Source organism: Sebastes umbrosus, chromosome 11, assembly GCF_015220745.1.
Source record: "Sebastes umbrosus isolate fSebUmb1 chromosome 11, fSebUmb1.pri, whole genome shotgun sequence".
Classification (NCBI taxonomy): domain Eukaryota; kingdom Metazoa; phylum Chordata; class Actinopteri; order Perciformes; family Sebastidae; genus Sebastes; species Sebastes umbrosus.
In genome coordinates this window covers 980,934-992,068 of record NC_051279.1, presented here as the reverse complement: position 1 = coordinate 992,068, position 11,135 = coordinate 980,934, and the positions used below count along the sequence as shown (strand labels likewise).

General features: G+C 43.9%; 2 protein-coding genes across 6 annotated transcripts in view; both read right to left on the bottom strand.

Moving 5' to 3' along the window:
* Window positions 1-1,250: 1,250 nt before the first annotated feature.
* On the bottom strand, window positions 1,251-5,709 carry LOC119497640. 5 transcript variants are annotated; one of them, XM_037785892.1, is made up of 5 exons: window positions 5,398-5,475; window positions 5,239-5,269; window positions 4,994-5,157; window positions 4,625-4,734; window positions 2,411-4,050 (listed from the first exon to the last, which is right to left on the bottom strand). In XM_037785892.1, the coding sequence occupies exons 1-5, from the start codon at window positions 5,408-5,410 to the stop codon at window positions 3,781-3,783; spliced, it is 588 nt and encodes a 195-aa protein (XP_037641820.1). In that variant the 5' UTR covers window positions 5,411-5,475; the 3' UTR covers window positions 2,411-3,780. The 5 variants fall into 5 exon arrangements, 4 of the variants coding, with proteins under 4 accessions (XP_037641820.1, XP_037641817.1, XP_037641818.1 ...); XM_037785889.1 differs by lacking the exon at window positions 5,239-5,269 and having other exon boundaries at window positions 4,994-5,147; window positions 5,461-5,709; XR_005208951.1 differs by lacking the exons at window positions 4,625-4,734; window positions 5,239-5,269; window positions 5,398-5,475 and adding an exon at window positions 1,251-1,504 and having other exon boundaries at window positions 2,126-4,050; window positions 5,005-5,151.
* A 4,079-nt stretch (window positions 5,710-9,788) lies between these two features.
* The window catches only part of nsmce2 (NSE2 (MMS21) homolog, SMC5-SMC6 complex SUMO ligase), a 6,787-nt gene continuing 5,440 nt past the window's right edge, over window positions 9,789-11,135 (bottom strand). The window contains 3 exon segments of the mRNA XM_037785893.1: window positions 9,789-10,437; window positions 10,440-10,456; window positions 10,870-10,982. Of these exon segments, the coding sequence (XP_037641821.1) occupies window positions 10,346-10,437; window positions 10,440-10,456; window positions 10,870-10,982 (222 nt within the window). The 3' untranslated portion in view covers window positions 9,789-10,345.

The following is an 11,135-nucleotide window of genomic DNA, read 5'->3' as shown; positions in this document are numbered from 1 at the left end:
GAAATGCTAATGTGTCCGGCAGCTTTCCTATTTGGTACTAGAGCTGATGATGATGATGATGATGATGATGATGATGCTGCTTTGGGTCCGGTGGGACTTTACCTGCAGCGAAATGACTCCGGTATCATCTCCATGCAAATATAAGCAGAGGAAAACAAACCAGGCAGAGTAACTCCTCTCCTGACGGGCTGTGAGGGAGTCATCAGCTTCCTCTGAAACACAACAACGTCTCTCCGTTCAGAACCAGCTCAGAGCCGGCTGTAACATCCGCTGCAGCCTCCGTATGTGAACGTACCTGTTAAGTGTTCACAGGTTTCTTATTGTTGGACATCACTCCAGACATTATCACCGGTATCTCAATTATGCATCTACTTCCTGTTGTAATCTGGTAATCTACTTCCATGGCCCGTTTCACATCACTACTTTAATCTGATCAAATTACATCAACTGGAATTTGATCCCATATTGTACAGTATATATTAACCCTTTCTTATATTGTATACCTAGAACCGTAAAGGGGAATGTGATTCAGCTATTTGTCGAGTGTAAAACAAACAAAACTGCACCTTTGACCGATATTTCATTTAATTTAATGCTGTAATATCCAGCAGAAGGAGGGAAAGCCAAATAGTGAGGAACATTCTCAGCCTGCGGCTAAACTTTCAAAATGACTTATCTTCAGTCAGCAGAGGTGTAAACAAAGCTGGACGTCCAGCACAGTCAGAACACAACCTTAACACAAACTAACAAAGATTGATTTTTATGTAGTTCTGGGGAGCTGGCTGCTATGAGGCAAATATTTAGATCAAACCTGGCAGCGCTGGGCGCTCTGGTAGCTCACTGGGCGCTCTGGTAGCTCACTGGGTCAGAACGTGTACATTAAGGCTGAATCCGTACCGCCGTGACCAGGGTCGGAGTCCGGCCCAGGGCCCGGTGCGCATGTCATCCTTCACCTCCCTGACTTTCCTGTCTGTCTCTCTCTCTATCCAATAATGCAGAAACGCCAGAAAGTCATTCTTTAAAGGAGACATATCTTAAAAACTCCCCCGTCTCAGTGTTTGTGCTCATACATCTGGGTATCTGGAGTCTCTACCAAACCCACAAACTGTGAAATAAGACGACCCAGTCCGTTTTTAGTGGGCTGTCTAGATCAGAAAACATGTGATTTCCTGTGTCAGATTGCAGGCTCATTAGACTACATCACCACAGCTTGAGAACTACCTTTCTAAAGGTGCACCATATTTATCTCACTAGCCAATCAGAGCAGACTGGGGGGTTTTCAGGAGGAGGTCTTAAGGAGACGGGAGCTATAACGTGAGCGTTTCAGACAGAGAGTGAAGACAGGGATATTCAGACGGACAGCATGAGAGAAATAATGTGTTTTTCGAACATTAAAGATTTAAAACATGTTCCCAAAATACAAGTATGAACGTGGAAATGAGCAAAAAACAATTGTCAGCATTAACTGCTTTAACAGGGCACCCAACACTCTTTAACAGGGCACCTAACACTTTATAACAGGGCACCCAACACTCTTTAACAGGGCACCAACGCTCTTTAACAGGGCACCCAACACTCTTTAACGGGCACCCAACGCTCTTTAACAGGGCACCCAACGCTCTTTAACAGGGCACCTAACACTCTATAAACAGGGCACCCAACGCTCTTTAACAGGGCACCCAACGCTCTTTAACAGGGCACCCAACGCTCTTTAACAGGGCACCCAACGCTCTTTAACAGGGCACCCAACGCTCTTTAACAGGGCACCCCAACGGCTCTTTAACAGGGCACCCAACACTCTTTAACAGGGCACCCAACGCTCTTGACAGGGCACCCAACGCTCTTTAACAGGGCACCTAACACTCTATAACAGGGCACCCAACACTCTTAACAGGGCACCCAACGCTCTTTAACAGGGCACCCAACGCTCTTTAACAGGGCACCCAACACTCTTAACAGGGCACCCAACGCTCTTTAACAGGGCCACCCAACGCTCTTTAACAGGGCACCCAACGCTCTTTAACAGGGCACCCAACACTCTTTAACAGGGCACCCAACGCTCTTTTAACAGGGCACCCAAACAACTCTTTAACAGGGCACCCAACACTCCCTTTAACAGGGCCACCCAACACTCCCCATACAACAACCAACACAAAGCTGGGATGTGACTGGTTGAAACAGTAGAGCCGTGGCCTCCTGCAGGGTGGTGAGCTGGATGGTGAGGGTGATGATGGTGTGGCTGCTTTCAGTGCACAACAACGCTGCTGGTGTTTAGGATGCAGGCTTTGGTTAGAATATAGAATAAAACCTCTCCTGCTTTTCCTGAGATTCACGGTTTGACAGCTTTCGTACCAGCATTGCCATAAATCATTTAAATGTTAAATCCTTCACTAAAAAGAAAAAAAAAAACTTTACTGTTCAAAATATATATTTATTTCCATATTCTTTCATACAAACATCTTTTTTTTTTTTCCAAAAAATAAACTGTGTAAACTGGTGAATCAGTGGAAGCTAGTGAGCAGGTAAAGCTGTGGTGATGATGGGATATAAAAGCAACAGGGGGGGGGGGGGGATCCTCGAGGTCGACACACAATAATAAAAACAAACAGAGTCGTCTCTCGTCTGTATCGATCTCCACCACCTGAGTTGTACGGGAGCTTTCAGTCCTCTCTTGTCAGGTCCCGAGGAGGAGAGGTTCTGGCTCCTCTGTGCAAAGATTCATTGGATTAGAAAGATAATTACGGGACAATTAAATTCTGACTTCATCCCCAAATGATGAGACTGCAGCTGCAGCTCGTCTCCATCAGAACAAGTCACTTCATTCAGGTTCAGGGTGTAAAATCACATTTCTTCTCAGAAGGAGGGAGAACATTTGTCACAGCAATTTTCACTTGTTTCAGATGCAAATCAACGTGTGGACCCTTTTTGACCTGCTTTACTAATGCCACCTGAGTAATGACACAAGTGTCTCCCCCCCACCCCCCCAGAGGTCAGGGCTTCTGCTCCCGTTTAGGAGGAAGAAGAAGATGAACTGTAACTTCCTCATAAGATGTTTACTTTCCAGTGTGGCACCCAAACCCACAGCTCAGCTCTCAGTGGTTGACTGGCGGGATGAACCTCAACATCACAGAGCATCACAGAGGGCTCCAACCTGCACCAGGTGACCTCTACCTGCACCAGGTGACTCTACCTGCACCAGGTGGACTCTACCTGCACCAGGTGACTCTACCTGCACCAGGTGACCACAGCATCCACCATCAGTCCAAAAAATGCCTCCTCTTTGAGTTCATGTGTTGCGTTCAGGTGATTGGCAGCTCTTGCATCACAGCCTCTTTTTCCAATCTGGTCGTTCCTCCTCTTCTCCATGATCAGTCCTCCAGGCTCTGGAAACTCCAGACGTGGTTCTTCTTCTCTGAGAACAGGAGTTTCAACCTGTACGGCTGCTTCCCGATCCGGATCTCTCCTCCGATCTTAAACTCCCGTTTGCCGAAGCGGCACCAGGCTGCGAAGCACTCAGAGTTCCTCCAGTAGAGCTCCCGGTCTCGGAACCCGACGTGGTCCAGCGCGTTACGCAACGATCACCTCCGGCGGCAGCGCCCGGTACCGGTAGATGTCCGTTCACTATCCGGCCGGTTTGCCTGACTCACATCGGTCAGGAAGGTGTTCTTGATCTCGGCCGGTGCAGGTGGACCACCTGGAAGTCCCCCACGTACATCGGCCCAGTGGCGGGGTACTGCCCGGTGGACACGAACTCCAGCAGGTCTCCGGTTCTGCACCGTTTCAGGAGAGTCTCCGCGGAGTGCGTGGCGGCTCCGGTTGCCCGTCTCGTACACGATCTCGTCCCGTATTACACCGCGCACTGCAGCTGGTCCTGCGGGTCGAAGCGCTTCTCCTCGTGCTTGTGTCTCTCCAGCTGGCTGGCGTCCTTTGAGAAGCGCTGGTCCAGATGATCCTCCTGCTCGTCATCGTCGTTGGAGAAGATGTAGGAGACTCCGATCCGAGGTCCGGGGTCGTCCGGGTCCAACCCGTTCGGGTCCGACGTGGGAACCTCTGCGTAATTCAGATGCGTTAGTTTCTCCACCTGGTTCCCCATAAAGGTGACAGACAGGTGGATGCTGGAGGGGACAGAGCTGAACACAGGAACAGGATCCACCTGTTCTCCACCTGTTCTTTACCTCACCTGTTCTTCACCTGTTCTTCACTTCACCTGTTCTCCACCTGTTCTCCACCTGTTCTTCACTTCACCTGTTCTCCACCTGTTCTTTACCTCACCTGTTCTTCACCTGTTCTTCACTTCACCTGTTCTCCACCTGTTCTTTACCTCACCTGTTCTTCACCTGTTCTTCACTTCACCTGTTCTCCACCTGTTCTTTACCTCACCTGTTCTTCACCTGTTCTTCACTTCACCTGTTCTTCACCTGTTCTTCACTTCACCTGTTCTCCACCTGTTCTTTACCTCACCTGTTCTTCACCTGTTCTTCACTTCACCTGTTCTCCACCTGTTCTTTACCTCACCTGTTCTTCACCTGTTCCTCACTTCACCTGTTCTTCACCTGTTCTTCACTTCACCTGTTCTCCACCTGTTCTTTACCTCACCTGTTCTTCACCTGTTCTTCACCTTCACCTGTTCTCCACCTGTTCTCCACCTGTTCTTCACCTTCACCTGTTCTCCACCTGTTCTCCACCTGTTCTTCACCTCACCTGTTCTCCACCTGTTCTCCACCTGTTCTTCACCTTCACCTGTTCTCCACCTGTTCTTTACCTCACCTGTTCTTCACCTGTTCTTCACCTTCACTTGTTCTCCACCTGTTCTCCACCTGTTCTTCACCTGTTCTTCACCTGTTCTCCACCTGTTCTTCACCTCACCTGTTCTCCACCTGTTCTTCACCTTCACTTGTTCTCCACCTGTTCTCCACCTGTTCTTCACCTGTTCTCCACCTGTTCTTCACCTCACCTGTTCTCCACCTGTTCTTCACCTTCACTTGTTCTCCACCTGTTCTCCACCTGTTCTCCACCGGGCAGGAGACGGAAGGAGGCGTGCAGCTGTGCGTGCGTGGCTCAACTAGATCCAAAGCGGTGAAGACGGGCACCAATAATCCATGTCTGTATATGTCCACATAAATCCACATGAACCCACCTGCACCCACCTGTAGGAATCAACGAGACAGCAGCTTTAACATCGAGTCCAGAGCACATTAGAAGTCAATCTACAAGTCAAACTAGTGCGAGCAGAGCAGAGTCATTCCCAACAGGTGCGACCTGGACACACCTGTTGGATCAGAGTTTCCAGACTCACTGATAGAATGAATCACTGGCTTTACTTTAACACCGGGTCACCTACACTCCTGCTGTCATGTTACTCTCAGTTTTACTCCACTCTACCTGTCTGTTATATACCTGTCTGTCTCATGTCCTCCAGATCCGTCCTCAGTAAACTCTCCGGAGAGCAGCCGGACTCACCTGCAGCTCAGCGCAGCTCCTTCTGTCTCTCTCTGTCTCTCTCTGTCTCTCTCTGTCTCTCCTAAACCTCCTTCCTGAGAGGCTGAGAGTCTGATGATGATGATGATGATGTGGAGCTCTGCTGTATGTACAGCCTGTCTGTAGTCTGTAGTCTGTAGTCTGTGTGTCCTGTAGTATGAGGCTCAGTGGATCTCGGTGGAACTCTGCTGACTGCTGCTGGGAGGTGTTTGTCATTTAAAGCCACAGTGCTCCTTTTCACCTCATTTTACATATTCAGGGTCCACTTCACTGAAAATAAATAGAAAAATAATCTACCAACTAGGTGAGATTATTATGAGATTATTTAAAGGAGTTTATCAAAATAAATACTGTAATAAATGTATTTAATCAGTATATTAAAATAATATATTTTACAGGTTCAGTATAGGCTACTATAGATGAAAATAAAACAAAAATATAAAGTATTTTTTCTTTGTATAATATGGAGATGTGGAATATTATAGGGATATATCATTTTTTTTTTAAATAAAGCTTAATATAAGGTCACAATAAACCCACCTCTCAATTACCACACACACCAAACCTCTATTATGTAATTCAAAGGGGGAGAATAATCCCAAACGGTCATTAAACCATAACATCATACAGTGTATCTGGATTATAAATCCATATATTTTAAATTAACAAAATCAGCTTTCATGCAATTCTACAAAAGAGGTGTGAACCCATACAAAAGTTCAGGATATTATAAAAATATCAAAACTGTAATAAATCTATTTAATCAGTATATTAAAATAATATATTTTACATGTTTGGTATAGGCTACTATAGATGAAAATAAAACAAAGATATTAAGTATTTTTTCTTTGTATAATACAGGGATGTGGAATATTATAGGGATATCTAATTATAAAAATAAAACTTAATATTAGGTAACAATAAATTCCACTTCTCAAATTTTTTCAAATTCAAATTCAAATAAGCTTTATTGGCATGAATGTTCAGGTTACATTATTGCCAAACAGCTAAATTACATATTAATGAATTTCACAAGAATTAATCACAAAATAATCACAATCACAATATACCAAATACATTTTAGATATACATTCATACATATTTCTCAGTAAAAAATCATATCAATACAGCCATCCATCCATTATCTGTAACCGCTTTTCCTATTCAGGGTCGCCGAGGGTCGCTGGAGCCGATCCCAGCTGACATTGGGTGAAGGAGAGGGGGGATTCACCCTGGACAGGTCTCCAGACTATCACAGGACTGACACGTAGAGACAGACAACCATTCACACCTACGGGACATTTAGAGTCAACAATAAACCTGCATGTCTTTGACTGTGGGGAGGAAACCTGAGCACCCATAAACATACATCATAGAGCAGCATACAGTGTATCTGGATCATACATTCATACCTTTTAATTAACAATATCAGCTTTCATACAATTCTACAAAAGAGGTGTGAACCCATTAAAAAGTTCAGGATATTATAAAGATATCAAACTTTCATGAACGGAGTAGCAGACTGATCCTGTATGTGAGGAGAGAGACGTCCATGAGGCTGTTCGGACCACTTCCTCATCACATTCTTCCTTTGTAATGAACTCTGGATCATTAGTTTTATTCAGTCAGTAAACCAGTTAATCATTTCATTATTTCATTCTCAGAAAGCTTTGTGCTCTGATGACACGAGGTTCAAAAGTGAAATCACCATTCAACACTTTATATTGTTGTATGTAGAAGGATTTGTGATGTAATTTAAGGATCAATATCATAAAGACTTGATAAATACTACCAATCGATCACTAAACGCTGTAAACTATAGTTTTCTTCATTCTTTCAAACACAAACCACCAAAGTTGTTTTATTTGATCACAATCAAATGAGCTGCAAAACTGAGAGCACACTGTACATTTCTATTAAATAACAGAGTTCTATTGGACTTGAGGTTGAGTCATTTAAATAAAAACAACTAGAAGTACCGCCTCGTGGTCGTACGCCTCCACCCGCCAGTCAAGTTTACATCCACGTCCGTCCAAAAATATCATCACTTCATCATTTTATCCTGTCAGATGTGTCTGTGAAATTGTCATAATTAGCACATGAATTCTTTAGTTATGGTCAAAACGTGTTTTGTGAGGTGATGTTGACCTTTGACCATCAAACTCTAATCAGTTCATCTTTGAGTCTGAGCGGGACGTTTGTGACAAATCTGAAGAAGTCCCCTCCAGGTCTTCCTGAGATATCGTGATCAGAACGGACCGGATGGATGAACGACAACCTGGAAACAGAAAGCCTCCAGGCCGCGGCTGTCGCCGAAGCAGAGGCATAAAAACAGACATAACTTTATACAATCAAATCCAAACCGACTTTATAGAGTTATACGGTTCTTTCTGTATATTAACTCTACGCTGGATTTGGACGTTTTGCCTCCAAACCTCTGGAGCTATAAAGATCTGCACATCACTGATGCCAGCCGGGATATTGAAACAGTAACGTTAAGTATCTCTGAGAGGCACTCTGCCGAAATTAAACTTCACAGTATAGTCCTCTTTTTACAGCAGGACATTCTGACTTGTCAAAGCAGGAGAAGCACAGGTGTTACTAATTAAACATTAACAATTCCTCTGTTCTACTCAAATGTCCATTTAGTCATGACAGTGTGACAGCGAGCCACCATGCACAATAACAGGACCCTGAAAACCAACGCAGCCATTTTATTATTTACACCTGTGATTTTAATGCTGACCGTGTCAAAATGTTAGTGAAAGGACTTATTCCAAGTGTCATGAGTAGGAAACACAAGAATCCTAACGCAGGTTAATCATGCAAGAAGTAGAGTTACATCAAGTACTGTAGTACTTTCTTTAAAGATCTGGTATCACAGCAGTCTTAAACAACTTCACTTTGGTCTAAAGGAAACTGTTTCATTCACTTGAGAGGGGGTTATGGACGGCGTGTCAACGGCACAATAAACCAGACTCCTTTCTTTTTATTTAGGTGTCAAAACTGTTTGGATTGGAGCGCCAAAAGGAAGTGGGAGAGAAGCATGACACCTGAGTCAAACCAGAACTCTGATCTGAGCCCTGCTGTCCTCCTCCATCTCCATCTCCATCTCCATCCAGCTCTGAGCCAGGACTCCTCGACACCACCGAGTGAGACTAGAACGCTCACTTCCTGCCAAAAGGTAAAATCCTCCTTGGACAAGCCAGATATTGAGGCTTACAGTTGTCTCAGGCAGCCATTACACCTTCTCCTCGGAGCTTTTGAACAGATGAATGTGAATTCCAGATCAAACAGAACCAGAAGAAAGCAAACATCTACGGGGAATTGATTGGTGTTTTTTCCTCTCAGCGTTGCATGTCTGTACAATACTGTGATTGAATTTCTGAGGATCTTTACAGCTCTGCTTCCCTCCAAAGAAACAGCTTACCGGCTCTCTGCCTGCGATACGGTGAATGCAACGCTGATGTTTGCGTGCACTTTCCACAAATTGAACCATTGTTGTTAAATTACCTGTGACTTCACATGTTGTGCAGTAAACACGATTAGCTTCTCAGAATGCTAATTCAGAGTAAGTAGAGTGGAGACATGAATGAGTCAACGTTCTCCGTCATTTGTTGCCAGTTAATATCTTCATAGGCTAAATGCTCTTAGTGCTGCGTGACGCACATCTTTGGAGGGGAAGAGCAATTAGAGATTTTTTGAAAATGCCTGATGCAAGGTTATTAAAAGATTAGCTTCACCTAGTTTCATCTCAACACAGCCTTTGTTTGTTTCTCTCTGGAACAAAGACCCTTCACGAGGAGCGAGAGCCGGCAGGAAGGAGGCGTTTTCATCACACAAAGTGCAAAGTGCATTCTTGCAGATGTTTAAGAATGAGTTGTTTACAGCTCAATTCACAGAGCTGCGTCTCCAGCATCCTACTGCAGTTATCCACAACTAGAAGAACATCTTATTTTAAAAAAGGAGGATCACAAGTCACATTAATATTACAAGATTTACAATATTAATCAACCCTGGTTCACAGATTAAAGTTCATACGCGTATGTGCTCACTAACCTGAGGAAAGACTCAAATGAGCACTTCCTTGATTTATAGTTGCCAGTAGTAGTCACAACTCTAATAATCCTCCTGCATACCTGGAGCGGAGAATTTATAATCCAGAGATGAAAAAATAATTCCTTAACATAAATTCTGTGTCCTCATGCAGACACTGCTCTCTTGTGGTTCTGTCACCTTACTGCATCATGTAAAGATAAGAGAAAAACTATCTACCCACACTCCCAAATACAAATACAAGATCAGTAGAATTCATTTATGAAAAAGGTCTGCAGCTTTTATTCACATTCAACAAGTCAGTGAACAAAAAATGCTCCAGCTGACATACAAACAGGCATCACTTAATAAACTCTAAATCAACCGGACAGCAGATTATTCATCAGGTACAAATCTCTGAATAGAAAATTGGGAAATTTTCCATGAACAGCAGCAAACTGGTTACAACTGAGTACCGAGGACTGTCTCAGAATACTGCCAACAACATGCTCCTTCTTAAACGGCCAGTGTGTAAGATTTAGGGGGATTTATAGGCAGAAAATGGAATATAATATTCATAACTATGTGTATAATCACTGAAACTAAGAATGGTTGTGTTTTTGTTAGCTTAGAATGAGTCCTTCATATCTACATAGGGAGGCGGGGTCCTCTTCACAGTCCTCCATGTTTCTACAGTAGCCCTGAACGGACAAACCAAACAATGACTCTAGAGAGAGACCACTAAATCCTACACACTGCGCCTTTAAAATACAAATAGTTACCCTTTTATGATGAATGATTCTGCCAATCAAAATGTAAAAAGATAAAAGTACTACGTCCGGTTGCTGTTTCTCTTTTCGCTCTGGATCTTCCTCCTCAGGATCTGGTCAGGAATCAGGTCGGACTGTTTCACATCTGTGTTCCACAGCCCACCACAGGACAGCTGGAGGGCAGAGAGAGGTTGTTTAAAGGGGGTCTAAACACTAAATAGAATATGCTAATTCACACAAATGTGAGCAAGCGTGAGTTAAATAAATCTCTGCAGTAATAATAACAGTTACCTCATAAACTGCATTTCATCAGTCACACAATCACAATAAGGCCGTTTTGAGCATTGCTGCTATAATTGTGCATGAACGGCGTGACCACAGTCAGGACTCAAGACCACAGGCAGGTGTCTTTGATAACAACATACACCACAACTGGGATTTCATCAGTGTTCCTTTAGGAGCCACCACATTGAATTTCATCCCAACATCAAAGCAGTGTAATAAAGTAAATGTGAGCTGCTGGTCCCGAGTTGTTTACTGCTGCAAAAACCTGACTCTACTTCCTAGCAGTCCTCCGAGTGAGAGCGTCTTACCGCATTTCTTCTTCTGGTTGTGTCTTGTTTTGATCAGGCCCAGTATGGCTGCTTCATCATAGTGGTGGTTGCACTTCTTATTCTTCATCGGGTTCACCATCTCCACCTTGAATACAAGTTCACAGTGTGTTATAAAAATGAAACACAACGTAGCTGCTAAAACATCAAATCAATGTGACGTTCTATGGTTTGCTGATACTGAAACTACTGAAACGATGTTATTGTCAGACATTAGGTAGAGTTGTAATAAGGTGGAAAT